We start from the raw sequence: 25474 nt of genomic DNA on the forward strand, positions 1-25474 counted from the left end.
TGTTGATGATGGAATGTGATTACCATGTCATAAAGCCTTCTTGTGCAGAAAGAATGATTTTGCCTTTAAATGCGCATCTGTCCAAGTTTGCCTGCTCAATGAACAAAAGCCTGCAGGCCTATAGCAGTGCATATGAACAAAAGCCTTTATGGCGGTAATCTGGGCTCGTTATTTGTATTTACTTTGACAGCCAGTCTTTGACCTATAGTATGATGTGGATTAACCATATTGAATACACATAATCTCCAACCGATAAAGATAAATAAATGCGTATACTCTTTCCGCCTTCAAAGATAAAATACCATTTGTAGTCTTTATAATCTTTATCATCCTTATTATTTTAGCCTAAATTATCATTTCACTGCTTGTCAAACCCGAGCACCATCTCCGTAATATTTCTAGGTTTTATCAGTTGTTAACTGAGGTTTAATTGGTTGGTTGTTTGTTCAGCTGCTGCTTCATTTTCCCTTTGGTTTTCTTCTGTCTTCCTCTCCATGCTTCTCTGTCAGCATTGACTGTCTTTCTGTTGTTAATCATTCAGCGCACCTTTTTAATTTTATTTGAACGTGCCTTTGTAGTTTACTCTGCTTGCTTTACTGCTTGATTTTTATTATCTGTCAATGTTAAACTTTGTCCAATTTGCTTTGAAAGTATCAGCTTTTAAGCAGATCAAAAATTTTGGGCTTTAATTATGTTATTATAGTAAGGCTTGTATCTTTGTATTGTGCGATACAAACATGTCTAATTAGAAAATTTAATAAGAGGTGGTTGAAACTATTATGTGCCACGTTTAATATATGTACTCTCCACTTGATAATATCACTTGCCAATTGTTAATAGTAACAGCCTCTTGTAGACTCTGCCGATAAAGTCACATCTTTCACTCTAATTGTTTGTCAGTACTTGTAGAGATTAAGGACTTTGCTCTCCACGCTTGCATTGGTTGTCACCGGTTCCATGGCATTACGCTGAGCACGCTGTCGCACAGCTTGTGACCTTACAGATGGTAAAACATCTTTTCAATGCTTATTTGCAATTTATTTTACATTATAAATATGGTTGCCATTTTTGTGTGTTGCTTTACGCTACTAATGAAATGTCATAATCCTGAAAGAGCTAGCGGCCTAGAAACTGACTATTATATGCATAGGTAGATCTAAATTTGCATCCTTTGTAAAAAGACATACAACTATTTTCTCAACAGTGACACAGACACGTTTACAGGATGAAGTGCCAGCAATGAGCCGGTACATAATATGACAAGAGGACACTGGAAGCCGAGCTTAACATATAAATTGCTATTCAATTGGTTGTCATCAGTTAGCTCAGAAATGCCCTCTGAAACAATATTGGCTATAACTGATTGTTTTGCTGGTTGCTATGACGATATCAATATGTGTTTTACATATAAGCGTAGTTGGATTTAGCACTTGTATAGTCTTGAAGTAAATCCTGAGCTGTTACCATGCCGTCTCTCGTGCTAATCATAGCAGCAGCTGTTGCTATCGGTTACAGCAGTGCAAGTAAGTGAGAAATACACTAACATATATAGTAACATAGCACAAAGTAACCTGAGTAGTGTGTTGCTATATAAGGATAGTCAAACATGATACCCATACAAAGTCTGTAAATCACTGTAGAGCTGTTAACATTGCCCATTTTTTCTGTTTATATTACTTCTTGTCGCCATCGGTTACAGTGGTGCAAGTGAGATATATTTACTGTAATACTCTAGTCAACTAGCATTGTATTTAATAATCTCTATGTCAGCCTTTTCACCTACTAAATTTGTTGTAGAAGGACATTATTAGATAGTATTTTACACCTAATAATTATACTCTTTTGATATATTATTTCAGTTCATATAACATTTAGTCATATACACGTATTTGAAGTAGATGTAATATTGTATTCTCTGGAGTGTTAAGCTGATATACCCTATATATAGTCTAGTTTATGCCATTAATAGTGACTTACTAAAAAAAGTTTCTCTATTGCTTTGCAGTTGAACTCCCATAAAAGTATTAGCTCAAATGATACACTATATAGTGAATGTAATTGTAATAGTATTTTTAAAACATTGTCAAGCTGTTTTAGTAAGTTCAGCTAATCCAACTAAGTGTTTATGTGACGTTGCTGCCATTGGTTACGATGGTGTGTGAAATATTAAATGCAAAATTTTCATCAAATGTCAGAATTTTGAGCAGTTCTTATATCTACTATCTGGTCAGTAGGTGTTGAAAACTCGCTACAGGTAGATTGGTAGGTGGCTGTAGGTAGGTCAGCTTATTCAAAGGTATTCAAAGTTAGCGTACTATTTGGTCAGTATGTATGACTTCCCTTACGATAGGTAGATCAGCTTTAGCTGTTATATCAAATATAGACATGCACGAGTTATATAAAGTTAATCAAATATAGTTAATATTCAGTTATAAAATTGTGACAAGATGTACTTACTCCTGTATTTAGAAAAAAATTAAACTATTTTAGCGAGTCCAGTTGAAACAGTTGATCGAGACTGGAGTGATTGTCGCTTTGCTCAAGATTGTGCAACTGTGCGGTGTGGATTCGGAGTGCAAACAGATAAATTTGGTTGTCCTTTGAGAGGATGCCCATGTACACCTGGTTTCAGTGAGTATAAATATCTTGTAATATGTTTTTCTTTTGCTAATTTTTCTACTTAAACTGTGTGTTATGTTGAACACATACTTTTAAGTCTAAGCATTGCTAACAGGTAAGTAGTATGAAATCAGTTAACAAATAAATGATAATATTTCTAATAAAAAGTTAACAGATCAAATACGATTCTTCAGTTTTGGATTTGCGACAAAGATTCTAAATAAATTGGTTGCTAAACAAAACAATAGATAGACTAGTATAGCTTTGTATACTATTACTTTTATTTACCTAAATTTCTTATTACTTGTCAAACAAATGATCATATATTTTTTCTGGTATAAGAATTTTCAAATCTTTATCAGCCCTTGAGCAATCATTTTAGCTAACAACTAATACGATGAGTGAGAGCTCAGAGTTACAAGTGCACTAGCCTAAACAGAAAAACAAAATCCTGACTTTTCTAGAGCGAACATTGGCTGATAGTAACAAGTTTAGTTGGTCAACAGTAATTTTAGTAAATATTGGCAGGCAGTAAGCATTGACATGCATAATGCCGTCTTCACCATTGAACCTTTTCTTTGTTTAGTGTCAGCAGTAAAATATTGAAAGCGAACTGTGATCTCTATTAATTATTAATTTACAATTATATATTTTTGAGCTATTAATCTGATTAATCTGAAATACTGATTTATTTAGATAATCTAGTGCTATTATATTGAAATAAATTGAGATAATTATAAAATTATTGTAAATTATATCACCTGCATATTCTGTATTGTTGTCTTATATTAAATGCATTACATTGTAATATAGTACACTGTATATTATTGTACAATATTTCATGATATTACGCTGTACTATACATCACATTTTACCATATTTTGATTTTGGTGTACTAAACTAGTATTTTTTTCATTTTTGCTTCATAGTATATTATACTATAATATAATAATAATATGAAGCTAGATGAAGCTGAGTTTTGCACACCAGATTAATTTTTATTTAGCTAAGTTTCTCTACCCAATGACTTTGAGTAACTTGAGCTAGTCTAAATATTTACTATAATAAGAGCCGTTATTATGACGTAAGCAAGAATTAGAAGATTACATAATGATTTTTCAAGTAAATCATGATCTTAAAGAGTGCTAGCTGAAGATTTTAACTTCGGAATTAAAGATTGGCAGTGTAATAAGTATGATATGAACAAGTATTCTATTGTATAGCAATAGAATACTTGTGCATAACCCTTTGGCCTAGTGGTTTAGCATACTTGCCTGCAGACTTTGAGGTTTCGAGTTCAAATCCAGGGAGAAGCACATTTTGCATTCCTAAAATTTTATTCGTCTAACTGGACACACGGACAGACAAACATGAAAACCGAGAATTATATACATAGATCAGTTACATTGGCTGTTCTATAAATGTACAACCCTGTCATGTGTATTCTTTCATTAGCGTGCTCCCAAATCTGTCACGTGTCTATAGCAATCTACCCTTTTTATAGCATTTCTAAACTTACTATGGAAATGCATGTGACTTTCTGCATTTCCTTTACAGCTCCACCAGACCTGTCATGCGTTTGCGTAAGAGCTCCATGCCCCTGCCCTGTTAGCTGTCCAAGACTAACCTGCCCTGTAAACTGTGAGGCAGGAAATGGTTGGGTGGTCGGTCCTGATGGTTGCAACACGTGTGAATGCAGACCTCGAGGTAAGTTCTAAGGAGTAAGTCACATTAGCTAAAGCATCCGCTCTCAGTAAATGTTTTAGCTATTTGAGACGTTGCTTAAGCCACTATTAAATATTGTTAATACGATTGACTTTAGAAATTACCCTTGCCTTTAGTGTGAAACAGTCTATTTGGTGCTTGTTGTGCACCCTCGGCATTCAAGGAAAGGCAGCTAACATTGCCAACCATAGAGTTATATAAGATATGCTGTCTATGAAATAAATCTATTTTGTTGCATAAACAAGTGCTAATACTGTTTCCTGTGAAACCTTTCTTAAGAAATTTGGTGAAAGAATCCAAAGCATTCCCATTGTTGAATGATTAACCGAATGTTTTGCATAAAGTTAGCAGCTAATTTAATCTACTTTTGATATTGTAGTCTGCCCACCCGTCTGTAAGATTGGATGCAAGTATGGAAATGTTCTGGACAGCAATGGCTGCAAGACCTGCGCATGTAGTAAGTATTACAGTGCTCCTTAACTAGGTCAGGTGCAGGTATTACGTGTCATTGTTGCTGTTGAGTCGCGTGTTTGAATCCTGTACCAAGCCCTTTTACCAACCTTCTACCGTGGCTTCGGACAAACAGACAAACAAACCTCTTATTATAGTAAAGATTTGTATGCTGATAGACCCATACGCAGTGAGAGATAGTCATGTATAATAGTTATATGTACAAACATTCTTTCCTTTGGCAAGGTGGTGGATCGCGGCAGCTGGAGATATCCTTAGCTGTGAAGCGGCGTGTCCAAGTTTGATTCCAGTGTGAGGCAATTTTTTTCTTAATGCTCTTGGCGCAGTTTTGGACAGATGAACAGATGGACAAACGCCGCTTCGATTATGGTAAAAATTACATTAAACCTTTAAAGAAATATCTCTGTTGCAGATCCAAAACCGATCTGTCCTCTGAGGCCATGCAAGCTTTGCCCTAACGGCTACGTAGATGACAGAAATGGCTGTCCTTCATGTGAATGCAGTGAGTCTATTGCACTTTAGTACAGTCAAACCTGTGAGTCTATTGCACTTTAGTACAGTCAAACCTGTGAGTCTATTGCACTTTAGTACAGTCAAACCTGTGAGTCTATTGCACTTTAGTACAGTCAAATCTGGAGTCTATTGCACTTTAGTACAGTCAAATCTGGAGTCTATTGCAATTTAGTACAGTCAAACCTGTGAGTCTATTGCACTTTAGTACAGTCAAACCTCTGAGTCTAAAGCAATTTAGTACAGTCAAACCTGTGAGTCTATTGCACTTTAGTACAGTCAAACCTCTGAGTCTAAAGCAATTTAGTACAGTCAAACCTGTAAGTCTATTGCACTTTAGTACAGTCAAACCTGGGAGTCTATTGCACTTTAGTACAGTCAAACCTGTGAGTCTAGTGCACTTTAGTACAGTCAAACCTGTGAGTCTATTGCACTTTAGTACAGTCAAACCTCTGAGTTTAAAGCAATTTAGTACAGTCAAACCTGTGAGTCTATTGCACTTTAGTACAGTCAAACCTCTGAGTCTAAAGCATTTTAGTACAGTCAAACCTGTGAGTCTATTGCACTTTAGTACAGTCAAGCCTCCGAGTGTATCACACGTTAATACAGTCAAATCACTGAGTTATTGTGCTTTAATACAGTCAAACCTCTGAGTCTATAGTAGTTTATCACCTTCAAACCTTTGAGATACAAAGTGATGTTAACCCAATCTGACATTTGCTCTAAATGCCGAAATATTTTGCTCTTTGGAGCCATTATTTTTTATGAAAATACAAAATTCCTTGTCTTATTTGATTTAAACTATATTTAAAAAACAATTATAAATACTTGAAGTAATTACATATCGTGCTTAAAAATTGCATTATAAAAATACAAAAAAAACTAAAGGGTTTGTAATAACTAAGTTATAAAAATAATAAAAAGTTAAACAAGGTTATGATAGTATATTGTTATTTTACTTTTCTGACTAGTGAACAGAGCTGTAAACTTAGCAATGGTCACGTTTAGTGAGAAATAAAGATATTTGTTAAAATTAGCTTGATTCAAATATCACTTAATTATTTTTACATTTTTTTGTAATCTTTTGGCTTTTAATTAACAAACTGTAGTATTTCGAAATTTTGTAGGCATTGATTTTTAAATGCCAATTTGTATGCTGAGACTAATATTTGCTATAAAAAAATGTTTTATGCAAAACTACATGCATGAGGTCAAGGTTTTATTATTCTTTGGGGTTATGTGCACACTTTTGGTAATCTGAATCTGTTTAAAATGTTTACAATATCAAAATTTTAATAGTAGTTTTAGATCAAAATGGTTTCTTGAGTTTGTTCTTCACCTGCCTTGTCTTTGCTTTTCTTTTTAACAGTTTCATATCCTCTTTTTTGAACTTAACATTTTCGTTCATTCTTTCAGAGCCTCCCGTATGTGAACCAGTTCTATGTAAAATTTTCTGTCCAAATGGATTTGCCAAGGATAAAAATGGCTGTGAAATCTGCAAATGCAGTAAGTCTTCCCTACATTCTTATGTATGCCATGCATGTACGCTATTTGAGTGTAGAGTAAATATAGAATAAAATATAGAGTTATTCATTGTCTTATTAAATTTATTCCATATTTAAAAGGTGATAATAAATACTTCAAGTAATTACATATCGTACCCAAAAATTGCATTTTAAAAATACATTAAGACTAAATTATATGTAATAACTAAAATGTAAAAATGATAAAAAGTTTGAAATAGTTATTTTAATAATATTTTTGTTTTATTTTTCTGACCAGAAAAAAAGGTGTAAACTTAACTATGCCAAGGTTAATTGAAAAACAAATATACAGGGTGCAACTTACTCTAGATATTGTTTAAATTAGTTTCCCTTAAATATATTATTATTATTATTTTTACATTTTTTTTCAATTTTTACAATTTTTTTGCTTTTAATTACAAAACTGTAATATTTCAAAATTTTATAGGCATTGGTTTTTAAATGCTATTTTGTATGCTGAGACTACTACAATTTGCTCTAAAAATGTTTTATGCAGAACTACATGTATACATGTATGAAGTCAAGGTTTTATTGTACTTTGGAGTTGTGTGCACACTTTTGGGAATCTGTTTAAAACTTTTACAATATCAAAATTTTGATAGTATGTTTTAGATCAAAATGGTTTTTTGAGTTTGTTATTCAACTGCCTTGTTTTTACTTTTTTACTTATAATAGTCTTATACCCTCTTTTTCGAACTTTACAATTTTATGCATTCTTTTAGAACCTCCCGTATGTGAACCAGTTACATGTGAAATTTTCTGTCCAAATGGATTTGCCAAGGATAAAAATGGCTGTGAAATCTGCCAGTGCAGTAAGTCTTCTCTAAATTCTTATGTACGCCTGTACTCTCTGAGTATGGACTAAACTATTACTAAGTTTTGTTGAACCAGTAAATGTGCAATGGTTAACAATTATTGCTAACAGAACTAACGTTTGAGATACTTTTAGCTTATGATTGATGCTCTGCAAATTGCTCTAACAAAGTTTAATGATGCATAATTTTGGAAAGTTCACCATAAATACTTCAAAGTCATTTGTAGACCATCTTCATAAGAGAACGTTCTGGCTGTCAGATTTTTGATAGTGCTTATTTAGTTATTGTTGCAATCATGTACAAGGCTCATAGTGTGGATTGAAATCATTGTCTGATCTAAACGATTGAAAATGTTTAGGTAAAAGGTGTGTGAATCATGTAGGCATATAATACAATATGCAAACGGTCATGCGATGATGAAATTTTAGTTCCAAAACAAGACATAATGATAAGACAGCATAACACATCACTAAATGTGCTCTACTAAGCGCCAATGTGTGGGAATTTGTGTCAATAGGGAGGTAACTCCATAAAGCTCTACAATTTGTGAGTACAATGAACTTTAAGCAACACTACTATGAGAAAGATTATTATATAAAAAGTTTAAATTAATATTTCATTTTTTTGCAAAAATAATGTTAGCTTGGAGAAGCTTAAGTTTTCAGGTTGTACTCTAGCTGGTAAGACTTGACTATAATATAATCAAGTCTTACCTAGAAATTCACCTCATCATATTATGATGAAGCGAATTTCTAGGAAGTAAGTGTTTATCATAAGTTGTGAATAATATAATTTTAGTCAATGCAACTTCAAACGAAACTCAGAATTGTCCAAAAAATGCATTGTCAAAAGACCTTGACATAAAAACAACACTGTTAACACTTTTAACACTATTAACATGTCACAAACTTCGAATGTGTTTTTTTTTATTTAGCGAAGTCACTAAAACTGAGCTACTCGACACTCTCTAGGTTTGAATAAATCTAATAACATTTTATTTTGACAATTAATTTACTGATTGCTTTGTAGCAGTCTATTTTTTCAAAATCTTCAATTTTGCAGCATTACAACATAATACCCGGTCTCTGTTTGGTATTGCTTAAAGAAAGTTTAAAATAACCTTAGCCAGCCTTGAGCTAAAACTTACTCGGTTGTGTAGAGGTTTAATTCATGCACAAGTTGATGTCATAAAAATGGCTATCAACTTTAAACCACTCTGCAACTAAGCGTGTCTCTGGTCATTGAAGTTCGGCTGTTGCCAAGCTCAGACTGGTCTAGCGCAATCACTGAGTCACAGTTTGTCCAAAGATGCCCTTAAAAATACACAGACCCTGCCGGCAGCAAGCCAAGCAAATAGCATACCTGATTTTTGAAGAATTGTCACCCCACAAGCCTTTATAAATATTTGAAATTTGAGAATTTCAGATCATAATACTACTCCAAGCATAGAGGCAATCAGAAAAATAATATTTTATTGATGAAAGTCAAAGAGAAACTCATAAACTTTGTTAAAAGTTGTATATTTGCGTGCAAATGATGGCAGAGGAATAACAATAACTTTACTCGGTATGGAATTCATTTTGGCTTAATCATTTCAGAGCCTCCGGTTTGTGCACCAGTCCTCTGTGATCTTTTCTGTGAAAATGGATTTGCCAAAGATGAAAATGGTTGTGAGATTTGTCAATGCAGTAAGTTAATTTAGATTTGTTGTTCCCAGAGACATTCTACAAAAACAGCAATGCACAGATGGCATTTTATCTTCAAGTATTTATTGGTAAATGAGCGCTGTTCCTACCTCTGTTATTTTAGGAATGCAAATAATTAAAGATCTTTGTTTTCTGTCCACATGGTAAATAAGAAAGACAAAAAAGACAACAATGTCACTCAACGGGAGGATACAGGCTTATTAAGACAAATAACTGGCTTAGAGGCTAGCAAACTTAAAAACAATTTTTTGGTTTCATCAAATTGTGAAAGTTTGACAAAAAATCTTTTTGACTCATCATACAAGCTGCAGAAGCCACACACTTCAGGCTGATCTAATATATATCTATTTTCTTATCTCGGTTTTAATTCAGGTGTCTAATAAATATCAACATCTTTGACTCAATTTTCCTTTAAGTGTGTGAAAAAGTCTCTACAATTTTCAGAACTTACCAGTAAAAGCATCCACAATATAAACATCAGTATGATTATAAGAATAAGCAGTTAAAAAAATTCTAAATGTACATTTACTAAATGATTGGTTGGTATTTCGGTTTTATGATATTCATGATTGAAGAAAAACATATGTTGTTTTGTTTAAGAAACTAAAATATTTTATTAGCTTGTATGAAGCATTTAAAGAATAAATGTGACTTAGTAGTGTACATCATGATTAGTTATGATTAGTTAAAAGTACTTAATCTCCATATGGTTGTGGTTTATTGCTAGCAACAATTTTGTAACTCCGCGGTTTAAACGTTGCATCAGACTATTGTTCAGAAGTAAGGAGTATGAGGACACTTATTTCTCTACTTAAAGTGGAAAGTCAGGTAATTAAAGTGAGACTAAGAAATTAAAACTCTTAATATCTCCAACCTCTGGATGCATTTAAAGTCTTGTACTTTGAGCAACAGTATAATTATTATAGCAGATGAGTTCAAAGGTCAAGATTCAGTACTGAGAAAACTATTTGATTAAACCGAGGATTTTAAACATACGAGTCTACATGATTTAAAAACCTTCGGTGTTTGAACTGATTTGCTGTAACATCATGTGTTTAAAGATTTGCAATGATTAGAAATGGCTGTAAGACCTGCTAGTAACAATACCCACAATACCTTGCAGATGATTTCTGCTCAAGAATTTGTCACTTTAAACCGACAGTTTGGTATGCGATTGAAATTTTTACCATTTATGAATATCCTTTAGGACCCTTCCCAATCTGCCCATTAGTGAGGTGTCCAGCTGACCTTCGCTGTCTTAATGGATATGCTACAGATGAGAATGGATGCCCTACCTGCCGATGCAGTAAGTATGCTCTTGCTGTCACACTGATAAAAAATAGTTTTTAAAATGAATCATATTTTTTGTAAAACGATATTCGCTTGGTATATGCCATTATTTGACTATTTATTTTTAAATGTACATGTATTTATGTTTCAGAGCCCTTCCCTATCTGCCCAGCAGTGCTGTGTGCAGCAGATCTTAACTGCCCAAATGGATACGCGACAGATGACAACGGGTGCTCTACTTGCCGATGCAGTGAGTGTATTTCTCCTATTAAATTTCCATGCCTTCAAATAAGATTTAAAATAACCATATTTAGATAGAAGATCTAAATATGGTCGAAGATCTAAATATGGTCAATTTTGGCGCGATAAATTTGCTTTATGTTATTTACTACATATTCTATTTATACACTTGATTACTAATATTATTAGTTAGAAGATACCAAAGTAAACAAAATTTCTGCAGATATAAGCAAAATATACAAGCATAAGCAAAACTTTTTGCAAAAAATATCTAACAGTGATTTTTTGTCTGTTGCGTTTATTATTCATGTTAACAAAAAATCTGGAAGTTTTGCAAAGCTATTCCTTGTTTCGCTTGTTAAAATATTAGAATATTATTAAAATTATATTATAAAATCATTATATTATTAAAATATATAAAAAATAATGATGCAATAACATGTGTCTAATATTATAAAAAAACCTGTCTGTCCACCTTTGGACTGTTCACTTTTGGACTGTCAGATAGGATACGCCACTGACAGAAATGGCTGCCCGTTCTGTGAATGTAGTAAGTGTTCTGATTGGTTGAATTGCCGTCTGACTTTGACATTTACGCTGGCCTAACAACTCATTATTTTTCAATTGCAAACTTCAAGTAATATTCTATTTGCAGTTCCATGCACTGTATTTGAATGTAGCAGCGCCTCTGAATAAATAACACCTTACTTTTTCCTAGCCCCTATAAACCAATTCAAATAATAGCTGTTGTCTTCTTACTCTATAGAACCTTTTTGCACTATAGATCCTTTTTACTCTATAGAATATTTTTACTCTATAGAACCGGTAGTTTGTGAGCCAGTTCGCTGCCGACTGTTCTGCGAGAACGGATTTGCCACGGATGAAAATGGCTGTGAAGTTTGCCGATGCAGTAAGTTTTATTTATCGAGTACTTCAATAGGTTTAGATAACTCTATTGATTAGTAAGTTTGAGTATTTATTTATAGAGTACTTCAATGGGTTTGGTAACTCTATTGATTAGTAAGTTTGAGTATATATTTATAGAGTACTTCAATTGGTTTGGTAACTCTATTGATTAGTAAGTTTGAGTATTAATTTACAGAGTACTTCAATGGGTTTGATAACTCTATTGATTAGTAAGTTTGAGTATTTATTTATAGAACACTTCAATGGGTTTGGTAACTCTATTGATTAGTAAGTTTGAGTATTTATTTATAGATCACTTCAATAGGTTTGGTAACTCTATTGACTAGTAAGTTTGAGTATTTATTTATAGATCACTTCAATGAGTTTGGTAAATCTATTGATAGTGTTTGTTTTTGAGATTTAGCATGTGGCACAGGGCCAATTAACTTGCTTAATAATAAATGGATTTATTTATCCATAATTTTTACTTCTTTAAAATTTAGTAGAAGCACAGTTTTTTTTGTTCGGATCTAATTCTGGAACTTGTTTTTGAAAATTATGCAGAAATCTAGCATTAGTTACACCATGTGTTTGAAACAGCCGAGCAATAACATGTTTCTTATGCTTTAGGAGAACCTATCTGTCCACCGTTGGCCTGCCCACTTTTAGACTGCGAGAGAGGATACATCACTGACAGAAATGGCTGCCCGACCTGTGAATGTGGTAAGTGTTCTGATTGGTTGAATAGCCGTCTGACTTTGAAGCCTAAACTGACGTAGTAACGTTTTCTTTTTCATTTTCAAATTACTAGTATTATTCTATTTACAGTTCCATGTGCTGTACCTGGATGTACCAACACTTGTGAATATGGACGTGTCCAGGTTAGAGGATGTGACACATGCGAATGCAGTAAGTCACTTTAAAATAGTACATGATTGCTATAGACTCTATCATACAACTATTAATTATTTATGTGTTATGCTAAGTTGCTAAGCATAATTAAACATTTATCAAACATTTTATTAAATTAAGTTTGCACCAATATTTGAATGCTGAAACACATATTTATTTATGCACATAATAATAACAACAAACAATGACAGTAATAGTAATAATGGTAGAATCAGTAGTAAAAGTATAATAGTAATAATAGTCGTAATAGTAATAAGCAATAATACAGTAGTGATAGACAATAATAATAAAACTATAATAACAAGAATAATAATAGTAATAATATTTATAAATTATTATTATTTATTACTATTATAAATTATAATAGTTGAGGTGAATAAATTTGGTATGGTAGAACAAGTACCATTGCCTGGACTACAAATATATTCTAAAAAGTCGCATGCTTCCTGACCAAGTAAAACTGGATCAATGGTGGAGTACATTCCTGCTAATGCCATGATATGAAAATATCAAAAATAATAATTATATTCTATTTAATTTGAATATAAGCAAATAAAATATAACAATTATTTTGGTTGTTTTTGTAATAAAATTGATTTTGTAATAAAATTTGTTTCCAAACAAAAGGTTATGCAGGTAAACCTCAACCTAAGATCACCTTAATATAATAATCTAACATAGGCCTATAATATATAAATAAAACATTGCTATGGTTCTATATCTAAAGTAACTTTTAACCCAGTCTCTTGAAAGTTGTTGTTTTTTGAGTAAAAGGAAAATACTCAAATAACTTTAAAAATGATCTTGAAGTTAGAAGCTTATAATATGAGTGTTCATTCTGATAGCTAGTATAACTTTTAGACATTTGAAACTGCATATAAAACACCTGTTGTTTTTGTACAGAACCAAGACCCTGCCCTGCAATCAAGTGTAGCCAGCAATGCCCTAATGGCTATGAGACAGATGAAAATGGCTGCCAGACTTGCAGATGCAGTGAGTATTTTATAGTATTGCTAATTATTGTTATTATTTGTTCTGTTTTAAACTTAGATGACTTTGTATATAAAGTAGGACACCAACATATTGTACTAAAAATCTGGAACTAATCACAATTAGTGGAGAATAAAAAGGACAGTGTTTGATATCATAGCCTGAGTTTTATAGAAGTCTAATAAACGTAATAAAATATTGAAATAAAACTTAGGAGTTTACCAATGAACACAACAGTAATAAAGCTACGCAGGATTTTAATTGAGGAAACACCTCAAACTGAATAAAACCGACCGAACTTAAAAAAACTGCTCAATTATCTTTTAATATTCTGCTCAAATATCTTCAAAAGTTGGGTTACCCAAGTGAGAAGCTAAAAAATAATTTTATTGCAGAAGTAAATACCTGGTTATTGTTTCTGCCCTATTGATTTAACAAAATTCTTGGCCATTCACAGTTAGTTTGCCAATAAGCTAGTAAACCGATTTGGTACATTGTAGAATGTGGACCAGTCTGTGCCATCTTCTGTGAGTTTGGAAATGTTCTAGACGAGTTTGGATGCCCAACCTGTAGATGCAGTGAGTATGGCTTGTTCTGATTTTAATATTTTGTTAGTTAAAAGAATATGAGTCAAATTTTAAACGCTGAAAAAATGAAATAAAGTTTTGGATGAGAAACAAAAAGCTAAATTGTGAAATACGTGACTGAGTATAGAGAAGCAAATTAAATTAGTCATGTGACACGCTCTTATATAATGCATTACATATAAACTTACACAAACTCTTAGTATATTTTATCAGAAAATATCAGTATTTTTGTAGCATTTGCTAATGTTTTTTTATGTCTAAAGTGATCTGACTGCTAAGAAGTGTTAAGATGAAAAATTGACAAAAATTGATGACAAAATTAAAAGCAGTCTGATAATTTTTTTGAAATCAAAAACATTAAAAAATGATGGAGAAATACCGTTACTTTCTGATAATATCTAATTAAATCTTGTGCAAGTCAATCTTATCTTTAAAAATAACAATCAATGTTGTAAGGCTTCTGTGCTATAAAGTACATTGTAAACCGCCAGCTAAATATTACCAGTTATTTGCTTATTGTATACCAAACTAACTACATGTAATTTTGTGATACTATTGCAACATAATCTCAACTCCTGTAATAATTGGTGGCGTTGAAAGGAGCATTAGGGTGAGTAAAGTGGTTGAGTTACCATTAATACAGATATAAAATAAATGACATAATTTCATCACCTCTGCTATAAAATGAGGCTGAAAAGCTTTTGCCTTATTTTTCTATCTAATAATGTGTAATTGGTTTGAGTCGGTGTAACCGGTTTGAGTCAGTGTAACCGGTTTGAGTCAGTGTAACCGGTTTGAAGCGGTGTAACTGGTCTGAGTCGGTGTAACCGGTTTTGCCATAACGGCTTTAAAAAGACAAAAAATGGCTGCCAGACCTGCGCTCGCATTAAGTATTGCATTTTGTTACATTTTGCCGATGAAAATTTATAGCTTGCTTCATTATTGATTTGTTGAAAAACTTAATTTAGAATGATAAATACTAGAAATTTTTTACAGTATTAGAAATAAGAAGTCATTTACCTACTGACACAGTTAAAAATACAAATGATTACTGTGAAAAATGTATACAACCTTTTACAGCCTTGAAAACATATAATATTGTCAAATTTTAGTAAATGTGTCAGACATTTAGCTATTTGACTCTCAATCTTCCTCTAAACAAGTCAATTTGATCAACGGATGATAAAAATAAATCTGTTTGTTGAAACTTTGCAGCTGCTTAAAACAACCATATCATAAATTGAGTGTTATACCTGTAGATGCAGTGAGTGCATTTCTTCTGTTAAGTTTCCACGCCATCAAATACGATCAAAAATTACCAAATAAGATTCAAAATGACCATATTTGGATCAAAGATCCAAATATGGTAATTTTTTCTGCGATAAATCCGCTTTATGTTATTTACTACATATTCCATTAATACATTTGATTGCTAATATTATTAATTAGAGAATACAAATGTAAACAAATTTCTGCAGAAAACACATAACAGTGACTTTTTATCTGTTGCATCTATTATTCATGTTAACAACAACTCTTGAATTGTTGTAAAGCTATTACTCATTTCTCTTGTGAAAATATTAGTGTAGTAATATGATTATATGATGAAATTATTATATTGAAAAATTCATAAAAAAGTAACTGTACAATAATATGTGTTTAATATTCTAGAAGAACCTGTCTGTCCACCTTTGGACTGCCCACTTTTGGACTGTGAGCGAGGAGTCATCACCGACAGAAATGGCTGCCCGACCTGTGAATGTGGTAAGTCTTCTGATTGGTTGAATTGCCGTATGACTTTGAAGCCTAAGCTGACATAGTAACTTTTTCTTTTTCATTTTCAAATTAATAGTATTATTTTACTTACAGTTCCATGTGCAGTACCTGGATGTACCAACACTTGTGAATATGGACGTGTCCAGGTTAGAGGATGTGACACATGCGAATGCAGTAAGTCACTTTAAAAATAGTACATGATTGCTATAGACTCTATCGTACAACTATTAATTATTTATGTCTTATGCTAAGTTGCTAAACACAGTTAAACATTTATCAAACATTTTCTTAAACTGATTTTGTAAAAATTTTTGAATGCTGAAATACTTTATTTATGTACATAATAATAACATCAAAAAATTACAGTAATAGTAATAATGGTAAAAATAGTAGAAAAAGTTCAATAGTATTAACAGTAATAAGCAATAATGCAGTAATAATAGACAGTAAAAATAAACGGTATTAATAAACAATAATAATAAAGTTATAATAATGGTAATAATAATAGTGATAACAATAATAATAGTCGAGATGAATAAATTTGGTATGGTAAAACAAGTACCATTGCTTAGATCTGCAAATATATTCTAAAAAGTGAAACTGGATCGATGGTGGAGTACATACCTGCTCTTGCCGTGATATAAAAATATCAAAAGTAATAGCTATACCCTGTTTGATTTGAATATTAGCAAATGAAATGTAGCGATTACTCTGGTTTGTTTTATCCTTATTATTATTACAGTATTGGAAAGAAATTTGTTAATAAAATTAATTTGGAAACAAAAGGTTATGCAGGTAAACCTCAACACAGGATCGTCTCAATATGTAAATCTCTGACATATTCTAGAAATTCCTGTCATACAGCCCACGATCAAAGTGATATTGGAAAAAAAGAAAGGGTGCTGATGGTTGAGAAATGCAATATGAGCAGTCAAATGGCACTGCAGTGCAATAGGATAACTGCAATGGTAGCTCTAATGTACTGGGTGTTATTATATACAACAAATAGCAATGATGAAAGGAAAAGATTGTATGTTTATATCTCTCCCCCTGCAATAGGAGAAATGCAATATTGGCCAATATTAGAAGTAAAATGCACTGATATTATTAGAATAACCAATATTATTAATATAGTAATAATATAAAACCAATACACAATTTTGTTTACATTTAAAAACGTCATAGTTTTTATAATCTCGTAAGTATAATCTCATAATCTTAAAATCTCATAAGAATCGTTAGAAAAAAAGTCATCGTCATTTCCTTTACTTACACTGCGTTGTACATCAGTTAGAATACCGAAGTACTCAAGAGTCTGAAATGTCAGTTACTTTGAAGTCGGCAAAAATGAAACGATTTCAGTACTCTTATGTTAATTACAGAAATCTTCGACAATGCTATAGACTGATAAAATATGCATGTTATTTTTTGGTGAAATGCGCACGACTTTATCGTTATATTCTCTGTCGCTTGGCGTTTCAATTTCCGGTCTTAACTTTTATTAAACCAAGCTTTTCAAGCATTTTGTGGCCATTTTCGTCTAAATTAATCTGTCTATTTGTGTATAATCCGATCAGATGGGTTAGTTTTAGGAATTTGCGGTAACCTTTCAAAAGCTTGGTAACATACATAAATAGGTTTATATACTTAAACGACTTTACTGAAAAATAGTTAAATTGGTTGATAGGATTTCGTTGCAAGGATTTGATGACGGCCGTTAACGGATAATTTTTTAGGAATTGTGTGCACATGTGCATTTATTCTAAATCCCCTAATCAATCGCTTCGATCTTGCTTAGTCGTGGGATAATATAAATAAAGCCTTGCTATAGTTCTAAATCTGAAGTAACTTTTAACAAAGTCTCTTGAAAGTTGTTGTTTTGTGAGTGAAAGGAAAATACTTGTATAACTTTAAAATCTGGTTTGAAGTTGGAAGCTTATAATATGAGTGTTCATTATGACAAGTGGTTAATTCTTTTTAATAATTCTAGCCTTAATTGTAGACCTTTAAAACTGCATATAAAACACCTGTTTTTTTTGTACAGAACCAAGACCCTGCCCTGCTATCAAGTGTAGTCAGCAATGCCCTAATGGCTATGAGACAGATGAAAATGGCTGCCAGACTTGCAGATGCAGTGAGTATTTATAGTTTCACTAATTATAGTTATTATTTGTTCTGTTTTAAACTTAGATGACTTTGTATATAAAGTAGGACATCAACATATTGTACTCAAATGCTATCTGGAACTAATCACAATTGGTGGAGAATAAAGAAGCCTGGTGTTTGATGCCTTAGCCTGAGTTCTATACAAGACTAATAAGTTTAGTAAAATACTAAAATAAGGCTCAGGAGTTCGCCAATGAACACAACAATGCTAAGGCTACACAGGATTTTAATTGCAGAAACACTTCAAGTTGAATAAAACAGGCGAAACGTTAAAAATAAACTGCTTAAGTTTATAACCGAAAGTTGGGTTACCAAAGTGAGAAACTATAAAATCCTTTTATTGCAGAAGTAAATACCTGGTTATTGTTTCTGCCTTATTGATGTAATAAAATTTTTGACAATTCACAGTTAGTTTGCCAAAAAGCTAGTAAACTGATTTGGTACACTGTAGAATGTGGACCAGTCTGTGCCATCTTCTGTGAATTTGGAAATGTTCTAGACGAGTTTGGATGCCCAACCTGTAGATGCAGTGAGTATGGCTTGTTCTGATTTTAATCTTTTGTTAGTTAAGAGAATATGAGTCCAATTTTGTAGGCCGAAAAATGAAATAAAGTTTTGGATGAGAAACAAAAAGTTAAATTGTGAAATACGTGAATGAGTATAGAAAAACAAATTAAATTAGTCATGTGACACGCTCTTATAAAATGCATTAAATATAAACTCACACAAACTCTTAGTATATTTTATCAGAAAGTATCGGTTGCAAATGTTTTTTTTATGTCTGAGGTGATCTGACTGCTAGGATGTGTTATGGTTAAACATTGACAAAACTTGATCACAAACTCGAAAGCAGTCAGATAATATTTGAAATCAAGAGCTATCACAAATGATGGAGAAATATCAATACTTTCTGATAAAATATACTAAAATCTTGTGTAAGTTTATCTTCAAAGATAACAATCAGGGTACATTATAAAGTACATTGTAAATCACCAGCCAAATATTACAAATTGTTTGCTTGTTGTATTACCAACAGATTAATTATGTGATACCATTGCAACATGGTCTGACCAACTGTGACAATTGGTAGCCTTAAAATGAGCATTAGGGTGAGTAAAGTGACCAAATTAGCATAAATACAGATATGCCGTGATGAGATAATTCCATTACCTCTGCTATAAAATAAGGTTGAGAGGCTTTTGCTTTATTTTGCCAAAAACAGAATTTTCTGCATTTAATGATGCACAGTTTTTGGTTATTTAATAGATTAACATGGCTCCAGTAAAGGTGCCAAGGGGAAAATATGGCATGAATTATTAGGTAATCTCATAATTTTTGACAGCACCCTAAATCACCAGCCAAAGATTACAAGAACCTATCAGATGAGTTTTTGTAATATTTGTCTGGTTCATATATACCATATCATACATATATGACACAGATGCATACACACTACTGCTATATACATGTACATACTATCATAAGCATACAGATTCTGTGTTTATGGTAGTTTAACTGTGCTTTTTTGCTGAATGATGTTAGATTTATATCTAACCTAGCTAATATCCTCGTTTCATCTATTAAATTTCCAGTTTTAATATCAGCTGAGTAAAGGAACTCCTCATGTTTTTTACATTATTATAGTAATAAAATATAGACTACAAATACTATCTACAGACAAAAACTAATTTTTGCTCTATGCATTGGTTGCAGAGCCAAGACCATGTCCTCTCGTGAGATGCTCTGAACCATGTCCAAATGGCTTTCAGCAAGATAAAAATGGATGTCAAACCTGCACCTGCAGTAAGTTTGAGTTAAGTTATCTTAATGGACACTTAATTTTTTACACTATCATTTTTTTGGAAATCAAGCTAGCTGAAGTTAGCTGTGTTTTAGAAAACTGGAAAGGTAGCTGAAAATAAACTTGAAAGTTAAAAAGATATCTGAGATATTCCAATTGACTATCTGCCAGTGATTTTATGTATGTAATATAAAGGTAGATGTTATTCCATAATTGTTCCTACATTTATTTTCTTACTAGCTGTGCTACCCGGCATTGTCCGGGTAATAAAAAAGTCTTTGGACAGAATATTGATTTGTATTTAACATATAACAAAATTTTCCATTCTAACTTTTAAACTACATATCACGAGAGAAGTGTTTTGTTTAGTTGAAATAAATTAAGAGAAAAATAAAAACAAATGTAAATGTTTTAAAACTTTGTAAAACAACTGTAACTTTTAAGCTATTAGCCTGGCACATTGCCAATGGAAAATTCAGCGAAGCTAGTTAATAAGCTAGGCTTCTAATGAAAGTACTCCATGACCTTGTGTCAGCATTGTCCAGCTACACTATTCTAATAATAACTATAGCTGGAGGGACACACATACATACTTGGAGAAATATATATATAGATAGATTATATACAAGTTTTTCTAGTTTCCATGTTGAAGCAAGACTAAAACTGTTCTTCAGTCAGAAGAGATTTGCAAACAGTTAGAAGTTACTTCATATTAACAAATTCTCATTTTTACTGATAATTGAGATTGAAATCCTTTCTCACCGGTGTGTGTCTAAAGTATGAACTATGGGTTTTGAACTTTTGAACTCTTGTATTAAATATCAATTTACTAACACAACAGATAAAAACTATCAGCAACAATAAAGGATAATATTTAGTTTTGTGAAAGTTTCCATTGGTTGAAGTTTTTCACCAATTGCTGAAGTCGTACACAACATCCTTTTAGAGAACCATACCAGAAAATGCTACTCTACCATTATTTCAGATCTAAACAATATTAGTTACCACAAAGATTTTTTTCTCTTGTAGATGTAAATTTTGTTTTATAACTTTTTTCTTTTTTTTATGTTGCCGTACCTTAACATAAGAAGGAAAAACCTTGAATTTGGTTTTTCTGAAGTTGTTAAATGATTTATTCAGCTTCTTAGGAAGAGGAACTGAACGTTAGCAAAAATTTAATTGGTTTGCTTACAATTTCACTTATGCAGCAATAATTTAAAACACTTAAATATAAAAATTTAACTCTTAGAAGTGTTGTTAACATTTATGTTTGTGTGCAAAAAAATTAGGCATATTTTCTGGGCTATCAAAACATGACATTATGTGGAAATTGGTTGATTATTTTTTGCCTCTAAAGCTGTGGATTAGATTAAACTACTAAAGTTTGCGCCTTGGTTTCAGCGTCTAGTTGTTCTTGTTGACTACCAATAACGCACTGTTAGCTTATAAACTAACAGAAAGTACAATTTATTTTAACTGAAATGGCTGTCATTTTAGTTCCAGGTTCGAGCCAGTGGAGCGCATGGGGCCCCTGGTCTAGTTGCTCTGGTACTTGTGGACGCAGAACCAGAACCTGCTCAGGCAAGAAATGCCCTGGCAAAAACTTTCAAAGAAGGTCATGCCGAAATCGAAACTGCCAAGGTAATATTCCTCTAAAAGTAGTCAAGTTCCTAACATTGCCATTGATCAAAAGTTAGCTTTTTACTCAATGGTCTGTGCTAATAATAAAGTTTCTTTTTTCAAAGGTGGTCGAGATGAGAAACCAGGAAGATGTCCGGCCCTTCGGTCTCCCAACGTGAATCACAATGAATCCTGCACGAGAGACTCTGACTGTGATGACAACCTGAAATGTTGCAACCTGAGAGATGGAGTCAACGTCTGCGTTGCACCGGTGTGAGTATTATATTAACTGTTATTCTGACAGTTCGGTTCACTGTGAGAGATCGTCAGTTATGATACCTAACTGCACAGTTATTCGTGGATGCATAAAGGCAATTGGTTAGCGTAAATGGTAAAGTGTGGGCCTGATAAGCTGAAGAGTGTAAGTTTGAAAGCAATCCTTTTTTTTAACATCCTTGTGTGGCTTTAGACAAATAAACAGATGAACACAACTCCTATTTTAGTAAACATTCTATATTATTGGTTTCCATAATATCCACTTTTGAAATATTACCACTAAATTTATTAAACAATGCAATAAATATTGGTTCTGCATGTTCCAGTTAGTGTATATATTATACTGCAATTGTGCTGTTTTAGAATAGCATATTATTAAAATAGGAATACAGAATACATAAACTTTAAGTGGAGCAAGTAGTTGGTGGGAAGGAAGCCAGAAAGAAGTGAGAATTTGGTAAATAAGAGTCAACTTTTCTGGAATTTCGTTTTCGTTTCTATGATAGAGCTTCTGTCTTTTAAACAAAAACTTCTTTAACCTCTCATCTTTACAACTCTCCTATGACAGTTTATTACAGCCGCTGATTTCTTTGGTATAAAAAAGGAAATAGGTAAACAATAACAAAGCAATATCTACGATGAGAAAATAGATTAGAGTACGAAATGATACTAAGAGAATGATGTAGATAAAAAAATGGTACAAAGTGTAAAAAGAAGTAAATGAAAATAATATACATGAATTAGGTGACAAAATAAAACACTAAACTTTTTTTGTATTGTTAGAGTTTTAATTAATTGTTTAAATTTTTATTACCAATTCAAATTTGAATTATTAAATTACAAATTTAAATCTATTATTAAAGCTAAAATGTGGCTGTTCATTAATGTTGGCTATTTTATACACTGTTAGACAGCATGAAAAGTAAAAACATTTACCAATTAAGATGCTTGGTATGAATAAATAAATCCTATGGCCTGTTTAGTGATTTTGACATTTTATTAATAAACTGGGAAGTGGTAAGAGTTCATTAAAAACATGGAACCACAATTTCACATAAGCTCTGTGTTAAAATCAACAGGTTAGGTAGACTTTCTATTTCTTCCTTTGGTGATTCTAATCTATTTAGATACCCTCTTGAGAGATTTTAATGAAACACTAAAAGCAGCTTACTTGCATTGTGGTATATTTATATTTCATAGTTCAATGCCCTTCTGACATGATGAACATCTATAGCAAAACATTGTTTGCCCTCGACATAGTTTTAGAACGTGAATCTCTCAGTGATACATAAACCTAATACTTTTGCAGATTTGATGGACATTATTACTAAAAGAAGAACCTATTTCTATGAAGGAGAAGATTTCCACATAAAGACATTCAGGCTTCTATATGCCATACAATGGGATTATTTGTGGCTTTGTATATTTTCCAAAACATTGTATGTTGCCTTTTTATGAATGTATTGTATAAGGAAATGGCTTTTTATTTGTTTAAATACATGCTGACCTATTTGGATAAATGCCTTTGTTCTTTTTCCTCATTAGAGTCACAAGTGCTTAGTCATGATTTTGCCAAAAGAAACTGCTGTGTTTCCTTTACTGCTGCACATGAGTGAAGGCACTGAGCGTGAAGCAATAAGATGTATATATATTTCAAAAATATACATGAACACATGTGATCAGTGTGTGTGCATAACAACAAAACAGCATGAAAGAGACTGCCAATGATCTCTGCCCTCTTGTCTCATCTGGCCTCCTTTTTTGGATGGCTCCGAGACCTTCCATTCGGCTAGTCTTGCGTACGTGATTCGTGATTCGGCTCCAGTATCTAAGTTATAAAGTGACTAGTTTAGCCGAGTCGAGCATAGCCCTAATAACAGAATGGTCTTTGCACTAACAATGGAGGTGGTCCTAACCATGCTGACTTGATCCTGCTAGCCATTGCTATAGCAATTGCAATCGTTCTGCTGATAGTGCATGTCACTAATTAGTGACCTTTTAGCTGGAACACTAAGAGCTAGTGCTCGGCAGGCTTCCATCACACTATAAACTTTAGATTCGAGTTTCAGTTATACTTAGGAATCACAGGGAATTATATTTGTTTATGGTTGTTTTAAAAGCGATGAAAGTCACAAATTAATTAGTTTGAAGCAGTTCACTAAATATATTAATTGCAACCATAAACAAGCAGAAACGATAAAAATAAACCTCTTGTTGTTATTAATGTCTGTATAGATATATACATACATGTAGATTGAGATATATTCCCACATGACTAACTGCTTGACCTGTCATGATTTAGTCCTCTTTATAGCTTCGTTTTATTTTTAACTAAAAACTTTTGAAAAATAGGGAATTTCTTGTTTCATAGTTTGAAGCATACAAGGTCCGAAGGTCTGGCTATAGAAAAAGCTGGTCTATATAGAAAACTTAGGTGCCGAAAAAACTGTAAATGAAAGTGCCAGTCTCCTGTACTCTCCACAAGGCAGTCAAGCAATAACCCCAAGTGTTAAACTCCAACTAAATATACATGAATTTTTAAATAAATATATATATATATATATTTAAATATAGTATATGTGGTTCACACTGTAAAGTGCTCAATAATGGAGTCAATTAGAGCTGTGTATATGAAGTTTATTAAAAACTACAGGTTAAAATCATTACTACTATTAGTTTCATGCAATCGTGTTGCAATCTTCTATATATTTAAATATATATATTTAAATAAATACAGTGAAACTCAGATAACGCAAACTTCAAGGGACCGAGCAAAAGTGTTCGAGTTATTAGAGCGTTCAAGTTATCAGGACAGTCAAAAGTGCACGTATTTATCAGTAGATACATGTACATATACCTACAAACTATATATCAATCAAAAGCATAGATTGCTTGTTGCAAGTTAAAGGGTCTCTCGTGTGAAGTTTTAAATATTTTTAATCGGAAAGTATAGATGTTTTTCTATCATTTGAGGTTTGTTTGTTGTTTTAGGTGATGTGACTGCCAGGACGTTCTCAGATGAAAATTGGCAAAACTTGATCGCGGTTAAAACGCTCAGAAAAAATACATACGTATTTTTTTACCGAGCGTTTTAACCAAGATCAATTTTGCAGTAAGTCAGTTATTACAAAACTGCTTTACTATTAAAGATGTGGTTGCATCAAAAATTTGATTTATTGAAATTAAGACCCATAAAAGGCTAAAACATCAGCTACAACTTGATTCCATTTTTGTCTTTGTAGACCAACCTTGTCCAGAGATATATGCGTTTGAATGAGGCCTCTTTTAAAAAGCTCACGTTCCAGCGAGTGCTTCTTTCGTGACGTCACAAGCAATATATCTGAAAAGAAACCACGAGCGATAAATATGAGGTCGCTTCCTTAGCCAATCATCAGCGCGAAATTTTTATATAGGGCGTAATAAATGTTATCACTCGTAAAACGCGTTGTCTGTGATCTCAAATTTAGGAATTTTACTCTATTATTAATTCGCATGGACATCGATATTTACTAAATTAATT

The 25474-nt window shown here is 32.4% G+C and overlaps 1 protein-coding gene across 1 annotated transcript; it reads left to right on the forward strand.

Moving 5' to 3' along the window:
* Positions 1-1465: 1465 nt before the first annotated feature.
* Positions 1466-21955, forward strand: LOC137394355 (cysteine-rich motor neuron 1 protein-like). Its single transcript, XM_068081069.1, has 21 exons — positions 1466-1523; positions 2491-2631; positions 4177-4326; positions 4724-4801; positions 5228-5317; positions 6742-6831; positions 7592-7681; positions 9283-9372; positions 10598-10696; positions 10832-10930; positions 11723-11830; positions 12457-12549; positions 12655-12735; positions 13642-13731; positions 14229-14306; positions 15987-16079; positions 16185-16265; positions 18136-18225; positions 18709-18786; positions 21556-21699; positions 21804-21955. Exons 1-21 carry the CDS (start codon positions 1466-1468, stop codon positions 21953-21955), a joined length of 2073 nt encoding a protein of 690 aa, XP_067937170.1.
* Positions 21956-25474: the final 3519 nt, after the last annotated feature.

This window comes from Watersipora subatra, chromosome 4 (assembly GCF_963576615.1).
Source record: "Watersipora subatra chromosome 4, tzWatSuba1.1, whole genome shotgun sequence".
Classification (NCBI taxonomy): domain Eukaryota; kingdom Metazoa; phylum Bryozoa; class Gymnolaemata; order Cheilostomatida; family Watersiporidae; genus Watersipora; species Watersipora subatra.

What these genes read in the sequence shown, in the direction of transcription:
- LOC137394355 (XM_068081069.1), top strand. Translation starts at nt 1,466, where the DNA reads ATGCCGTCTCTCGTGCTAATCATAGCAGCAGCTGTTGCTATCGGTTAC. An exon ending in CTGCCAGACTTGCAGATGCA is followed by an intron (nt 13,732 to 14,228) that starts GTGAGTATTTTA and finishes GGTACATTGTAG; the next exon opens with AATGTGGACCAGTCTGTGCC. An exon ending in CTGCCCGACCTGTGAATGTG is followed by an intron (nt 16,080 to 16,184) that starts GTAAGTCTTCTG and finishes TTTTACTTACAG; the next exon opens with TTCCATGTGCAGTACCTGGA.